General features: G+C 46.1%; 1 protein-coding gene across 1 annotated transcript in view; it reads left to right on the top strand.

Moving 5' to 3' along the window:
- Positions 1 to 1,995: 1,995 nt before the first annotated feature.
- The window catches only part of CHUK (component of inhibitor of nuclear factor kappa B kinase complex), a 46,549-nt gene continuing 32,041 nt past the window's right edge, over positions 1,996 to 16,503 (top strand). Inside the window, exons 1-5 of the mRNA XM_090057549.1 lie at positions 1,996 to 2,175; positions 2,494 to 2,588; positions 5,389 to 5,503; positions 10,680 to 10,749; positions 16,393 to 16,481. Coding sequence (XP_089913675.1) covers positions 2,047 to 2,175; positions 2,494 to 2,588; positions 5,389 to 5,503; positions 10,680 to 10,749; positions 16,393 to 16,481 — 498 coding nt within the window. The 5' untranslated portion in view covers positions 1,996 to 2,046. The remainder of the gene's footprint in view (positions 2,176 to 2,493; positions 2,589 to 5,388; positions 5,504 to 10,679; positions 10,750 to 16,392; positions 16,482 to 16,503) is intronic.

Here is a 16,503-nt window from a genome sequence, read left to right as displayed (position 1 = left end):
TTCGGATCAGTTGTCAGGGGTGGGCACATGGTCCAGGAAAGGACATTATCAGGAGGGAGCTGGTCTCAGGCCATGTGTGGGCGTGGCAAGGTTGCTGCAGTGGCCTAAGCAGACCTAACATCTGCAATGCTGCAGTGGCCCAGACAGTGCTGTCCTAAGGGTGGAAACAGATGATGCAGTTGTGGCGGCTCAGGTTGTACTGCAACATGTCTCGCAACAAAGAAATTGCACCAGGTATCTTGTTTCTAAAGTGGCTTACAAGGTGGCTGGGTATACTGCTGCCCTTCTGTTGCAGGGGGCCCGAGAGAACTGGCAGACTATGGCCAGCAAGCACAACGCCTGGTCCTTCTGGGCTGCTCTACTGGTGCAGGTAAGGGTGCAGTGGGATCTAATGTACAATCACATGTCCAGCCATGCTACATGTGCATTTGCAGGAGGCGTGATTGTGGTATGGATAAAATTCCATCATGCCTTATTGCTGGTGCAGGGGGAATCCAATCCCAGGCTCCCCCTGCATGGGCAAGAAGCAAGCTTGCAGCAAGGAGCCCCCTCAGCTGACAGGGCTCCAAGCCAGGGGGCTACACATGGCTCCTTGCAGCTGGGAGCTTTGCTCAGCTGACGGGGCTCCCAGTCACAGGGGCCCCTGGCTACACATTTAAGTAATCGCACGATGGGTGCAGCTGCAAAGTTACTACAAATTTTGTAGAATAACATCATAGCTCTTTTTTTTTTTTTAAATCATGCCAGTAACTGATTGGACATATGGCTGGGTGACCACTTAAGTCATGACTTAGCTGATTAATCATGTCTTAAGTGGACCAGACGGGGCCTCTCCACTGGTTGTTCACAGTGGTGGGTGGTGAAATTTTAAGTGGGTGGGTGGAGAATGGTAAAATCATTGCAGGAGGGATTGTGCTTCAATATCCTTCACATTTGTGCTGCTGCTCTGACTCATGCTCCCCCTCTCCCCATGCCCCGCCCCACCTTCAGCTCATCACAGCACATGGTGCTGGGAGCAGTTCTGTGGTGCAGAACCCAAGGACTAAGAGACCCTGCCATTCTGCACATCCTTCAGTTCTTGTCTGTTGTCACAAACACTTGATATGTTTGTAATGAAGTACCAGATCCCAGTAAACAGTATAATCTGAATGCGGTGGTTCATGTAGTCTTTTTCAGCTCATGCGGGCTGGGGGATGCTGGAGGGGCATTTATAAGGAGGTCTCTCTTGGGTGGCAAGAGGATTGGGGCAAATCGTTGGCTGAGTGCTTCTGGGCTAGCACTGTAAGGGGTTGGGAATGAGGCTGGAGTTGGGAAGTGCTGGCAGGGGGATCATTTCTACTCAAGGCAGCTGGACTTGGCCTGCAGCTTGCCCTGCTAGCCCCCTGCATTCCCTGTGCTGGGGTGGGGCGGGTTAGTGGGGTTTGTTGCCCCGGCCCCACTTTAACTTCCCAGCCTCCGCTCCCCTCCCTTCACACACTAGCATGGGGAGGTAGAGACCTGATTCTTCTGGAGTACCTGGTCTGTCTAGCGCAGTGGTTCTCAACCGTGGACCATCACTTAATGGACTTGAGGCGTACCTCAGAAAATGCCAGTTCTAATTTTTCATTTGTTTTTGACAACATAGAAATTTTTTTTTTTTTCCTGCTTTTTTTGCACCGGTCCTGGAAGCACTGCAATACTAGGTCAATGCATGGAGTGGATGGAGCACGCTCCGGTTCCACCACCCAATACCAAAAAGAATCTGCTCAATATAGACCTCCTATGGAGGACATATCAGAGACAATTACCCTGGGGAGCTCGCCTACGTGGTCACGCTGCTTCCCCTGAGTTTGGGGGTTTGCTATTAGTGCTTTCTTATCGTTTGGTATTTTTTTTCCCCTATTCCAAAGAACTCAGGCAGCAGCGCATGCTGGGATACCTGGAGGCCAGCCCCGCCCCCTGCGCCGCTGGGCCGGGGCGGGGCTCGCGGGAGAGATCTCGCGAGAGCTGCTGACTTCCGGCGGGCCGGGGCCGGGGCCAGGGCCGGGCAGCGGGGCGGTGGGCGGCATGGAGCGGGGCGCCGTGGGCGTGGGGGCAGCGTTGCGCGGGCAGCCGAGTGGCGGCTGCGGCCCCTGGGACATGCGGGAGCGGCTGGGCACGGGCGGCTTCGGCAACGTCTGCCTCTACCAGCACCAGGTGTGGCCGGGGGCGGGGCTTGGCGCTGCTGCCATGGAGACCGCCGTGGCCTCCCCCTCTCCGGTTCCCCCTCCCCGCGCAGACACTGCCCAGACACGGATCCCGGGGCCCCTGCGGTCCAGTGGGCGGGTGCTGGACCCAGGGGTGCTAGCTGTGGATGCACGCGGCTGGTTTGCTAATTAGTTTGGTTTTTGCGCCGCTGTCCTGAAAAAGGCCCCGAGTGGCTACACGGTGAAAGGAGGAAATGAAACTGACCCCAGCGGTGACCCCCTTCTCTCCTGGTGGCCTGCCCAGTCACCCCCAGCTGTTGTGTTGCAGGAGTCTGGTGAGAAGGTGGCGATTAAATCCTGTCGTCTGGAGCTCAGTGTGAAAAACAAGGACCGGTGGTGCCATGAAATTCAGATCATGAAGAAGTAAGTGCCTCTGCTTCCTATTGCCCTTCCAATCCAGGGCGTGTGGCTCGGGTACCAGTGGGTCATAAGCAATCTTCATGTGTGGGGTGGGTGATCAGCCTGTTTGCAGTGACATGTTGTAGCCAGAGAAGCACTTGGAGAACAGCTGTGATAGAAATGCAAGGTGCTTCACCTCGGCGGGGGCCAGAAGGGGGATGGACCACATCACACTTATAGGCTCAGCAGTGCTATGCTTGCTAGCACCATGACTGAAAGACTTGGGGGTCATGATTGACTACAAGATGGTGAATATGAGCCACCAGTGTGATACTGCAGCTGGCAAAGCAAACAAAACCTTGGCTTGTGTCTACTAACTCATCTTGAGCAAGACCCAGGATGTCATTCTCCTGCTGTACTTGGCCTTGGTGAGGCCGCAGCTGGAGTACTGCATTCAGTTCTGGGCTGCATAATTTAGGAAGGATGTGGAGAAGTTCGAAAGAGTCCAGAGAGCTACGCACATGATCAGAGGGTAAGAGAACAGGCCTTATGAAGAGAGGCTGCAAGCTATGGGACTATTCAGCCTGGAGAAGCTCAGGCTCAAGGGTGACTTGGCTGCCTATAAGTACATCAGGGATGTACATTGGGAACTGGGGGAATGCCTACTCACCAGAGCACCAGGGGATGACAAGGTCCAACAGTCACAAACTCCTGCAAGACCATTTTAGGCTGGACATAAGGCAAAACTTTTTTTACTGTCCAAGCCCCGAGGTCTGGAACAGGCTCCCCCCGGAAGTGGTGCAAGCACTTACTCTGGACATTTTCATGAAACATTTGGATGCTTATCTTGCTGGGATCCTTTGACCCTAGCTAACTTCCTGCCCCTTGGACAGGGGGCTGGACCGGATGATCTTACAAGGTTCCTTCCAGCCCTAATGTGTATGAAATCTATAGTGGCAGTTCCAGTAGGAAGTTCAGCAGTAGGTTCTGCTTCAGCTGATATGCACCATAGGATTCCCAGGCTGCTGTGATTTTCTACCTCCCTTTGGGTAGGGGAGAATTCATTACAAAAATTAAGCCAGATAACATTGATTCTGTTCCCTGCCTTCCTAGCAAATGCTTCTTGGTGGCCCTAGGAGCATGGTTGGGGCAGCCTGAAGTTTGATAGGAGAATTCTGGGCTGCATACAGATGTGACCTTGGCATAAGACTATACAGTGCTTAAAGCAGCTGCCTTGAACTGTGAGGGGTTGGTGGGGGAAGGATGTCATCTCTGCTTTGATAGGGTTTGCCTCAGACTCTGCTTCCTGAAGTTTTCTATGTTTACTGGTTAAAACTGCATGTTTGGCCCACAGAGAAAATCGTTGAGGTGCTGGAACAGTTTTGTCACATTAGCAGCAGTATCCAAAGAACAAGTCTGTTGCTGCCTTATAACAATCCATCTTCTTGCTGTGAAATTCCTGAAAGCAGAAATGGACTGTGGGACTTTGGAGAGACATTTGACACGGAAATCTCTTTGAGAGGGAGGGCAGGGGTGACTTGGACTAATTGAGGGAGTGGTCAAAGGATATGAGGTTCCCCTGGGTAGTGTCCCACAAGAATGCAGGTTCTGGTCATAGTCCTCAGGAAAGTCAAGGGCAGAGACAGAAGACTTGTGCCACCCTTGCCACAGCTTGGGTGGTCCTAGCTAAAAGAAAAGGCAGGATTTCTTTCTGGGACTTGGAAGTTCCCTAATTTTTATCTTCTGTAGGTAGGCAGGCTATAGATAACTTCCTTATGGAGGCCAGGCTAGCACTAAAGGCTGAGAGAGGGATTAAAGTCCACCAAGAAGAAGGGGTAGAAGAGGAAGGGATGAAAGGAACTAGGGATAGAGAGGAGAGACAGGGGATGTTGGGGAGATGGGGAAGGAAGAGAGAGGAAACATTAAAAATGGATACAGAGTTAATAGCTTTTTGAAAGAAGTAGCTGGGAAAAGGTTAAAAAAGGTAGGAAAACCTGTCTGAGGTGCTATTGAGGTGGAAAGATGGAATGCACGAGCGTGAAACCAGCTTCTCTCCTAGGTTTTTATTTCCCATGTAGAAGTAAAGCTAAAATAAACTACCAAGAGAGTTTACTTTATGCAGTCTTTTTAGTCATTTGATGGCTTCTGACCTGGCTGTCTGTACTTCAGCTGGAAATGATCTCAGTGTGCCCAAGTTCTGTTCCTTCTTTTTAGTTTTGGAAAATGGTTGGGTGTTTCACATGCTCCTGATGTAAACATTTGCTTTCCCAATCTACAGACTTGAACAGCAGAGTGTCTGAGTGCATCACAGACATCCTTGAAGTATCCCTGGGCTGGAGGAAAGAGTTATTTCCACTTGACAGGGGCAGAAATTGTGGCACAGAGTTCAGTCCCTTAACTGTTAGACCAGAGGCGGGCAATTATTTCAGGCAAAGGGCCACTTACGGAGTTTTGGCAAGGCATTTGGGGCCATATGACAGGCAGCCAGGGGCAGATAAATATTAACTTTTTTATGGGCCCCGTAGGCTAGATAGAATGGCCTGGCAGGCTGCATCCAGCCCACGGGCTGCAGCTTTTTCACCCCTGTATTAGAACATCCTTCTAGTCATCTCTGGTCTGCCTGCTGTTAGAGGGTATGAGCTTTGTTTTGTACACTTGGGTACTAATAATTACATGTCAGAGATTATATCTTAACCATTAAGTGCTTGAGGAAGAGAACTCTTACTGTGCCCATGTTTGAAATGGCTAATTGATGCTTTTGCCGCCTTGAACTTCTACAGAAATATCAGGGTCAAGATTTTCATCATGTTTTCCATGTGCCTAGGTTAAACCATCCCAATATAGTAAAAGCCTGTGAAGTTCCTGAGGAGATGAACTTCCTAGTTAATGATGTCCCTCTTCTTGCAATGGAGTACTGTTCAGGAGGTGATCTCAGGAAGGTAATGCCTGCTTGTTTAGAATTATAGCTGAATGAGTGAGTAAAGTGTGTTTATAATTTTGAGCACCCATGGGCCTGACTAGATTGGGTTTTTTGCACTAATGTAACTGTCTAAATACACTTACACAAAACACAGACCAAAACAAACCAACCAGTGTTGGGCTTGCACCAGGGTACTTTATGGTGAGGGCTAACACAAGTGCACTCTACATTGCATCAACATGTCTACATTGGGATTTGCACTAAGGCAGCTGTATCAGTGCTGCACAAAACATGCAAATTATTCTATTCTATACTCAGTTTGGAGTTAATGTCCAGTACGTATGACAGATCTGTAGTAGGGAAGTTCTTCTGGAGTATGTACAAGCTTGATGTATTGTCAACTGACGTGTTCCTTCTAGATTCTTTTATAGCTGTATTGTTAAACAGTGTGGCTTCCTGGGGCTGACAAAGTGACTGATTGCTGATATTGTGTGTTGAATTAGGAAAGTGGTTAAAAACAGAGTAGAGGTAGTCTGGGATGACAGGAGACAGACACTGGAAGAAATTCCTTAATGGTATACTTGCAGAAACCTTTCAGTAGCCGAACACATGGCAGCAATATGAGCAAATACATTTTTGTTCACACTCTTTCATTACAGTGGGGAATTGTCCACATATGAACAACTGTCCTTGACTAGTGAGTAAGTGAGGACTGTTTAGAAATCTGACTTTTATCTAAACTAATTATGGAGGGCTCTTTATGGAACAAAAATGGTAGGTGGTTCAAATAGAAGATGTGACCGAGAGATGTGCTGCAGAGGATGACAGCTTGAGGACCGGTGGACTTCCCTAGCGAAAAAGAATAAAGTGGAAGCTAGATGGAGCTGGAGGAAAGGAACTCCAGGGAGCAGTTTCACGAGCCAGTTGAGGATTTGGGAAAGAAAGCAAACTGAGTATTAATTTGGGGCTGAAATGGGGTCAAGTATTAAAGTTTTCTCTTTAAAAATGGGGAGATCAGAACTTGTTGTCTTGGAAAGGATTAAGCACTTAGAGAAGAAAGTGATTGGAAAGTGATCCAGTCAGCATGGATTCACCAAGGGCAAGTCATGCCTGACCAACCTGATTGGCTTCTATGATGAAATGACTGGCTCTGTGGATGCAACTTTAGCAAGGCTTTTGAGAGAGTCTCCGAAAAGATTCTTGCAAGCAAGCTAAGGAAGTATGGGTTGGATGAATAGACGAGGTAGGTAGAAAACTGGCTTGATGGTTGAGTTCAGAAGGTAGTAATCAATGGCTCAATGTCTAGCTGGCAGCCATTATCAAGTGGAGTGCCCCAGGGGTTGGTCCTGGGCTCTGGTTTTTATTAATATCTCCATCAGTGACCTGGAAGATGCAATGGAGTGCACCCTCAGCAAGTTTTCAGATGACACCAAGCTGTGGGGAGTAGTAGATACACTGAAGGATAGGACTAGGATTTAGAGATAGCTAGACAAATTTGAGGATTGGACTGAAAGAAATCCCATGAGGTAGAATAAGGACAAATGCAAAGTCCTACACTTAAGAGAGAATAATCCCATGTACCAGTACAAGCTGTGGACCAGCTGGCTAAGCAGCAGCTTTGCAGTGGGGGTTACAGTGGACAGTAAGCTGAATACGAGCCAACAGTGTGCTCTCATTGCAGAGAAGGCTAACAGCATATTGGGATGCATTAGTACGAGTGTTGCCAGCTGACTGAGGGAAGTGATGGTTCCTCTCTGTTTGGTAGTGGTGAGGCCACCTGGAGTACTGTGTCCAGTTTAAGGCCCCCCACTACTGGATGAGGACAAATTGGAGAGGGTCCATTGGAGGGCAGTGAAAATGATTAGGGGGGTGGGGCACGTGACATGAGGATACGCTGAAGAAACTGGGCCTATTTAGTCTGGAGAAGAGAGAACTAAGGGGGGATTTAATGGCAGCCTTCAACTACCTGATGGGTGGTTCCACAGAGAATGGAACTAGACCGGGGTGGGCAAAATGAGGCCCGCTGGGCCATTCTATCTGGCCTGTGGAGCCCCTAAAAATATAGAAAATTAATCTTTATCTGTCCCCAGCTGCCTATCATGCGCCCCTCGATGACTTGCCAAAATTCAGTAAGTGGCCCTCTGCCTGAAATAATTATGTGCCCCTGAACTAGACTGTTCTCAGTGGTGGCAGGTGGCAGGACAAGGAGCAATTGTGTGAAGTTGCAACAAGGGTACTTTAGGTTAGGTATTAGGAAAAAAAACTTTTCATGAGGAGGGTAGTAAAGCATTGGGACAGGTTACACAGAGAAGTTATCTGTGGAGGCTTTTAAGACTTGGCTAGGCAAAGCCCTGGCTGGGATGATCTTGTTGGGGATGGTCCTGCTTTGAGCAGGGGTTTGGACTAGATGATCTCCTGGAATCCCTTCCAACCCTAATTTTCTGTGATTCTGTGAAAGAGAAGGAAGCTGGTTAAAAGGGTAGGGAAAGAAGAGTGAAGGAGAGAGGAGTAAGGTGGTTGAGAGAAGGCTGTGAGAATGTGGGTCACTGGGAAAAGAGGTGGGATTGCTGGAGAATCTGCGGGAAGTCTTAGTGATAAGGAGATCACAGAAGGTGCTGTTGATCGGGTGTTTTGAAGAAATCTTGAGGGTAGGATATAGAGAGGGAGCTGAAGTGGAGAAAAGTTGTCTTGGCTTGTGTGTGGAATTCATTGAGGGTGAAGAGCCATAGCTGTTTAGCTCAAAGGACAGTCTGTTTCCAGTGCAGAAAGTCAGCAGGGTTGAAGGATGGACTTCTGTTGGAAGTGTGATAGCAGTGGGGAACATGAAAATAGAAGTTGTGATATTGAACTGGAAGTTTCTGAAGAATCTGATAGTAAGATGCTGGGATGAGCTGGTAGGAAGTGCTGAACAGGCAAGCTAGTGGTTGGTGCAAGGTAGCAGTAGAAATGTCAAGATTGCATGCATGAGAGATCTAATCCAGGCAGGTAGGTCAAAGGAGGAAGTGGGCAGGTAGCTTGGGGCTATTTGGAGTATCAGTGTGAAAGATGAAGTAACCAAAAACAATTGTGCGAGATTGTGAAGCAGAGAAACCCAGAGGATATTGGGTGGAATCAAATGGATCAGATTATAAAAGTGGGGCTCAAGAGGCAGCATTAGCAGTTCAGGTCTTGGAGATGGAGCTGCTGAGAGGGGAAGTAGCTTTAATTGAGGTGGATCTGGCATTTTAGTGGTAGCAGGAGGGAAAGGAGGACACGGATGAGTCAGGGCTGGGGTTTGGATGGGCATTTCTAACAATGAGGATGGCAGAAGAAGGAATGTGGAGTAAGCAAGATGGAGCAAGGACAGAAAGAAGAGGTGAACGTGCAGATAGGGGAGTTTGTTGGGACATAGGGTGAAAGAATAGAGGGTGAGAAATACAGAGCTGAAGTCATGTGTAAAAAGATAGCAAAAAAGTGAATGGACAGAGGGCATCAGTCTGAGTAGATAGTTGAGTGCTCAGCTTTCAAAAGATGATTGATGAGATGGGACAGTGAAGAATGAGTGGTTACATACCAAGTAACTGTCTGGTGCTGAAGAGTGAGTAAACAGTGGGCAGTAGTCAGTCAGCCCTCTCTGTGACCGAGACCTCGTAGTGGTGGAGAGGCTTGCATGTCCCAGCGATCCTCAGAACTATGTCGCCCAGTCTCAGGCTCCTGGCAGGGTCACCCATGGCAAACAGGCCTGAGGGAAGGTTCCAGACAGACTGCTGTCCAACCCCAACACAAGATCAGGCACAAGAAGATGTCAGGATCTCACTGGCTGTAAAGATGGGGGAAGGCTGCAGCAAGATGGAGGTCTCTTGTCATCTAGGATTCTACCTTGTCACTGGGCCCATATCTCCACTTTGTTGATACCATGCGGTTGTTGTTTCTGAGCACCAGCTTCCTTGCATTAAATAAAGTCACACACAAGCTATTACCACAGGAAACAACACACTCTTCTGTACCACAGCAGCTCAGCCATCTCAGAGAATGCTGCATTAATGTTTAGCCTGCCGGGAGTGATTTGGAGAGAAACAGTTAGTACGACCGAAATACTGAATGACTGTGTGGCAGATTTCCAGCTGGCAGAGAGTGAACTTTGGGCATAGCTGATCTGAAGAACAGCAACCAGCAGTTTACTTGGGGCTGGGCCAGTATAGCCCAGGCAGTTGATAGAGATGAGAATCTCTCTTTTTTTTTTTTTATGTGTCCTTCAGGCACCACTCTGGCTCATGGCAAGTCTTTTTCCTCTGCTGTTTTTCCTTTTTGTTGCTCAGGTGGTGCAAATAGAGTGGAGACTAACTACTAGATCTCAGCCAAAGGCACTCATGGTGCACTGTCTTCAAGAGATACAGACCCCACATTACTGGTTCTTATGTCTTCTTCCCCAGAGCTCCAGGTGTTGCCAGCATTCGCTGCATTTCCCAGAGGGTGAATGGGTCCATGGTGAGCTTGTGCAGGTTAAAGCAGCAGTCACCCTGAGTCAGATGGAGAATCTGGTGGCTTTAACCAGTCTCTTGATGGCTCCCACTCCCTGGGTATCCCTTACACTGGAGAAAGCAGATAATATGGTCCTGCTTTCTATTCCTATGGCAGGCTGCTGCTAGGTGTTGTGCTCCTGCCAATGTGTGGCTTTTTGGGTATGCTCATAGTTTCATAGATGTTAAAGGCTGGAAGGGACCTCGCAGCCCCCCTGCACTTGGGCAGGAAAGACTATTTTTGTCCTTTGGCCTCTTAGCAGTGGTTTCCTGTTTTGCACAGTTGTTCTTCCAAGTAGCAAGCTTGTACCAAAAACGAAGGCTAGTCCTGAATCTTATTTCATTTTATATTATTTAAATTTGTTGAGGTGGTGGGCTAAAATGCAGAATCTGGGAGCCACGTGCTCCTCATTATGACTTATGGTTAATTTGACGGGCTCTGACTGCCCACACTGATGCTATACACATCACATAACAGTCACTCTCTTGAAATCTTCTTTCCAAACTACTGTCCTCTTAAACCTGTAAACACTACTTTTCTTTCCATTCTTTTATCACTTTTTCATTGAATCATCTTTAGCTCACTTGAATTAAGCCTGAGCTTAATTGTTTTTGGGTGGTGGTGCTTGGGATGGAGGAGGCTGTTCTTGACTAATTCTTCATTGCAAACTAAGATTGTATTTTTCTTTTCCATAGTTGCTAAACAAACCAGAAAATTGCTGTGGACTTAAAGAGAGTCAGATTCTTTCACTGCTTAGCGACATTGGTATGTAATCTGTGACTTTACTTACTTTTGCATGTTCGCCATACAGCTCTGTTTTGTTCCAGCCAATCCTTGAGAAAGGGCTAACAAATAAAGGTTCCAAAGCAGACATGTTTTCATAGCATTATAAAGATGTTTTGTTCCACTATGATGATGGTTCGTGGTCATTGACAAAGAACATGTTCATCTCCTCTTTCAGAAAGTGACAAATTTGCATTGCACATGTGTTATCATTTGCCCTGTGATGTTTTAAAGATTGTTCTTTAAAGTGTGCAGTCTGTCATGTCAGGTTTCAGTAGATATACTTTACTGTTAAAACAGGATTTAGAGTACATGATTAATTGCAGGGGTCAGCAAATTATGGCCCGGCAACTGATTCTGTCTCACTCTCAAAGCCAGGACTTTGGCAGTAATTTGGCAGTGGGAGGAGCAGTAGCTGGGTTGGAAGTGTGACAGCGGCCCATCTTTGGAACAAGCTGGGCTAATTAGGCCCACCGCTCCTAAAAGGTTGCTGACCTCTAGTCTAGATACTTTATTCATCTCTCCTTGAGTGTACAGGGTAAGCCAATTCTACAGAAAGTTCTGCTTATTTTTGCAGGAGAACCAAACCAATCTCCTACTTGTATATTCATTGATGGTGGCTAAACTGCACATCAGTCAGACTAGCATAGTTGTTACACCTGGATGGCAACAAGCAGTTAGAATCAAAATTAGAAATGCCATGTCTCGTTGTGACTTCTGGGGTCTCACAAAAACACTGTGCATGTGTTAACAGGAAAACATATTGTCTTTTAAGCTTCTTATATGAAGGTTAAGGTAATGTGTAATGAACAGTTTGCATTTTAAGCTTGACTTTGTTGTGTGTGGGCCTGGGTCTTCTTGTCTGTATGCCTGTTGGGTTTGTTGTTGTTGTTTTTTAACAAAAAAACTAAAATCCACTCTCAGGCACTACCTTTTCACCTAGAAGTGTTGATCTCAGAGGAAGGAGAATTTTGGTTTGGCCAGCATGAAGTAAAATTGTCAGACATTTTTAGGTACAAAAGAAAAACCTTGTTCAGGATCTTACTAGAGCTGTTCCTACTATTTTTCTTCATTGGTGACTCAAGTCTGATGTTTGCTAGAAAGACCTGAAGGCCTCTTTTAGGTTTCAGTGGTTCCATACCTTTTTTTATGACTCTTGGAAACTCTCAGATGCTTAGTGGCAGTAGGAGGAGGTTAGATCTCCAGTAATGCTGACCATCCCAAAAACATGCGAGACTTGGGATTTCTAAGTCAAAATAACTCTTGACTCATGAGCTCCTGATTGAACCCTCAAAACTCTGGATTTTCCCAGCTGGTAAGTCTGTGGAGGAGAAGGGACAGAGCAAGAGGGAAGGGGTGGAGCAGAGATTGCGGCCCCCATGGTGAGGGAGGAAGTGGGGCTGGGGTGAATGGGGCCCCGGGAAGGCATGGGGTGTACATGCCTCCTGCGGGGCAGAGGCAAGCTGCCCACTGCAGGCTCAGGGCTCTGCTCCCTGCTGCCTTTGCTCCGGGAGCTCAGCCACTCAACGCCAGTGTGCTTCCTGCCATTGGGTACGCAGGGGACATGCCATGCTGCCAGGGCAACTTGTGTCCCCTGCCCACCCTGCAGGCAGCAATGGTATTGCACAGCTCCCAGGGCAAAAGCAGCAGGGTGCAGAGCCCCGAGCTCACAGTGGGCAGCCCACCTCTGCCCCCTGGGGGGGCATGTGCCCTCCATTCCTCCCCGAGGGGCATGCACAGCTATAGGGATCAGTACTCCCTCCCACACCTCTAGATGACCTGCCCTGGCCCCAAGACCCCATTTACTGCAGCCCTTGCTCCTGTCTTCCTCCCTTACCATGGGGGCCTCGATCTTCCCCCGCTGCCCCTTCCCCACCACTTATCAGCTGGGTGGTCTATGTGTCTGCTCCTCCCTCTCAAGCCACAGCCTCCCCAGCCCTGCTGCTGCCTCATACTCCAGGCCCACAGTACCCTGCATCCTGCCAGGGTGTGCTGGGCCACCCCCTCCCCAGGCTCCAAACCCCACACACACCCATAGCCCCCCACACCTTCACAAATAACACCTCCCAGACACACACTTCAAAAATAGCATCTCATGATTTACATGCCAATCTATTGATTTTTATTTATTTATTTATTTATTTATTTATTTACTATTTTTAGTTTGTTTTTTTTTAAGAGTTCATCTCATGATTTTTAGCAATGTGGGGTTAGCAATATTGGATCTCCCATACAACAGTCCCTTTGTACAGCCTCTGTGGTGGATGTGAATCTGCTTGCCAAAATGTACCATGCTCCCTAGCCTTGCTGTAGTGACTGTAGTTTGTTATAAAACAAAAAGCAGAGAGGAAACCTTACCACAGTGTTCTTCCTGCCCATCAGCAAAAGTGCCTTGCTTGTGTTCCTACTTTGGGTGCTTAATATCATCTGAAATCATTACAAAATTACCAGCCAGCTGTACTGTGAGACTGCAAGCCATGACAGCACTACCACAAAATTTAGCTTTAGCTTATTAAAAAGTGGGGGAGGGGTTGCCGATAGGTGTGGAAAAGAAGCAAGAATACAAGGAGACAGAGTTTGGATCCAAAACAAACAAGACCATATCAGGTCTCAAAAGTTGAAAATCATTGGCCTATCATGTAGAGTTTGCAAGGAGCATAAACCCCAAGGCTCCCTACCCACCTGTTGCACAATTGGGCTCACATACAACCTGTCCTACCATGCCATGTATAATTTTTAAGATCCAAACTCTGTCTCCTTATATTCTTGCTGCTTTTCCACCTACTGGCAAGCTGCATGCCCCCCCCACCCCTCCACACACACACTTCCTAATAAGCTAAATGTAAATTTTGTGACAGTGCTGCTGTGGTTTTCAGTCTCACAGTGCAGCTGGCTGGTAATTCTGTAACCATTTCAGGTACATTCAGAGTTTGTTATTAAATTGTATATAAAACAAATTATACAATCTTCCTTTTCGTGCTTTTATGATGCCACATATTTGGTATCATATTTAGATGTAAAACAGATGGGAATTATGACAGTTGGGTCAGGTTGGAGGCAGCTTGGAAATATGGGCAAAGTATATTAGCTGGCTGTTCCTGATAAAATGGTCAGGAACAAAATGCTTGTTTTTGGTTGGATTGTGCAGATTTAACTGTCTTAGGGGGTGGTATAATTTAAATTATGCTATTATTACTTATTGCCATGTTGCTTATGGTAGTGAAAAAGCACCTGGGTTTCGGATGGAGGAATGGGATTCTGAGATGGAGCTTGATCACTTTATTCCGTTACTGTATGGCATGGTGCCTGTGACAGCAAGACACAGGTGTTGGTAAGTCAGGAGGTCCCTAATAGTTCTGTTTAGGGGTTTTATAGTGGGACACTTGGGTTCACTAATACATCAGCCAGGCCAGACCATGAAAATGAAATACCCATGCATGATTAAAATGTAAAGCACTGGCTTTCCCAAACAATAGCAAATGCATCTTAATTTGATAGATTCTTTCTGTCTGCTTTGTAACCTTGTATGATAGTAAATTTGTGTTTGATTTAGTGACCTTGTTTAACTGGGCCGTGAGAGGGAGGCAGCTTTATAGGTGGTAGTATTTGGCTTTTAAACTGTTGTTGCTAATCTGAGCCTGTTACTTCATGAATACACACAAAAGGAAGGAGAACAGAAAATGCAGTGGCCGTCTGATAAGGCTTTAGTTAGGTAGAAAGCAAACATCAGCTGAGTAGGTTGAGCTTGAAAATCAATCAGCTGTGAGAGATAAAGGCTGGGTGATGGCCCTGAAACCCTCAGGAAGGGCCCTGACCATGGCAGTATTGTGTGATTCAGTTCCAAAGTAAAGAAATGCCCAAGCAGTAAGTAAGATGACACATCTCTAGGTTCTAGCATATGATGCAACTAATACTGATCAACAGGGATCCTGATTTTCTCTGATTTGAAAAAAATCCCCAGTTTTTGGATTAAAAGAAGTAACCCCAAATCCACATTTTTCCATGATTAAAATGAAACGCCACGATAGTGAAATTCCACAATTATCAGAGCAACAGGTCAGAATTCTTCTTAAAGATGAAAGGAAGCATGCTTTGAACTAACTGTTGACTGAACAAGGGTGCTCCCACATCAGGCACATCCCACTGGGGTTGCACCTTGTAAACTGCTCAACACAGAATGGAGCCTGGAACACTATCATCAGCAAGAATCCTGGTTTTCTCTGATTAAAATAAAATCCCTGATTTTCAGGTTAAAAATAGTAACCCAAAATCCACAGTTTCTGTGATTAAAATGAAACGCCACTATAGATTAAAATTTAGAAACACTATAGCGGTGTTTCATTTTAATTACAGAAAAATGGGGATTTTGGGTTTACTTTTCTTAATCTGAAAATTGGGGAATTTTTTTATCAGAGAAAAGCAGGATCCCTGCTGATGATCGACATGGTGATGATAGTGTTCCAGGCTCCCTTCTCTGTTGAGCAGTTCACAAGGTGCAGCCCCACTGGGACGTGCTTGATGTGGGGGCAACCTTGTTCAGTCAGTAGTTAGTTCAGAGCATGCTTCCTTCCAAAATTAAGAAGGATTCTGACCTGTTGCTCTTATAATTGTGGAACTTCACCAGAAAATTTGGCAAACCTCTGTTTAGTAGTTCTTTTTCATCAAACCACAGTTCACTTCACAATTAAACTTTCCTCTTTTCTTGCTTTGTTTCAGCAGCATTTTGCACAGCATGTTCATATGTTAAAATAAATTTCTTAACTTTCACTTGCTTTGGAATATACTAGTCTGTTCTGAATACAAGGCGACACTTTATTTTAGTCAACCTCACATTTTCAAGTTTTATTTTAGGAAAAATAAACTTTCTCTTGTATATAGAGTGATAACAGTTCAATGCCTTTATTTGTGTTATCACCATTACAAAATCCTACAAGAAAATCAGATAACCAAGGAAAGGACGCAGAGAGTTATTTGCACTAAGGGTACTAAAATAAACTGCACTGAAAAGAAATTCTGACTTCGTATTTTTATTCTATGCAAAAAAAATACTGTGAGTACAAAGGTCAATGCTGTGTGCAAGTCAGATGTGGTTTTATGGCATTTTTGCAAGAAGAGCAAGGTAATCTTATAATCAAAACAATACAATATATTGCCCAACAGTATATTGTCAACAACCCATTGAGTCCTGTGAAGTGGTTGTCCCTCCTAAGATCTGATCCCAGCTGACTGCAGATTCAGGAAGACTGTTGTGTGCAGTAAGCATGTGGTCAGCATGTGATGCATAGCTGGTACTGGATAGCTGCCAGGAGAATGATTAGGGAGATTAGAGCCATGTCTATAGTCTCCTGGCTGTGCCTTTGACTGCTACGGAGAAACAAGGCCTTTCAACTTGCTGCTTTGTACAGCCTAAGCCTAGCAACTGGGGAGCATATGGGGTCTGCTTTGTCTTAGGAGAGCTTAGGATCAGCAATGAAGCACATCCTCAGGACTTTTCTAAGTTGTTTATGGTCAGGATATAACACAGAGGTGTTAGACACTGACTGGTCTTGGGTTTTTTTGGGTTTTGTTTGTTTTCTTTTTACTATGGGTATTTATCTCTTACATCAAACACTTGATTTTATTCAGGGTCTGGTATCCAGTATTTGCATGAAAACAGAATTATACACAGAGATCTAAAGCCAGAAAACATTGTTCTTCAGGATGAAGGTGGGAAGGTAAGTAAAAAAAAATCTCTGT

Source organism: Crocodylus siamensis, chromosome 7 (assembly GCF_052110815.1).
Source record: "Crocodylus siamensis isolate JL-2025a chromosome 7, ASM5211081v1, whole genome shotgun sequence".
Taxonomy (NCBI): domain Eukaryota; kingdom Metazoa; phylum Chordata; order Crocodylia; family Crocodylidae; genus Crocodylus; species Crocodylus siamensis.
The sequence above is the reverse complement of the archived record's forward strand: the minus strand, read 5'-3'. Positions and strand labels throughout refer to the sequence as shown.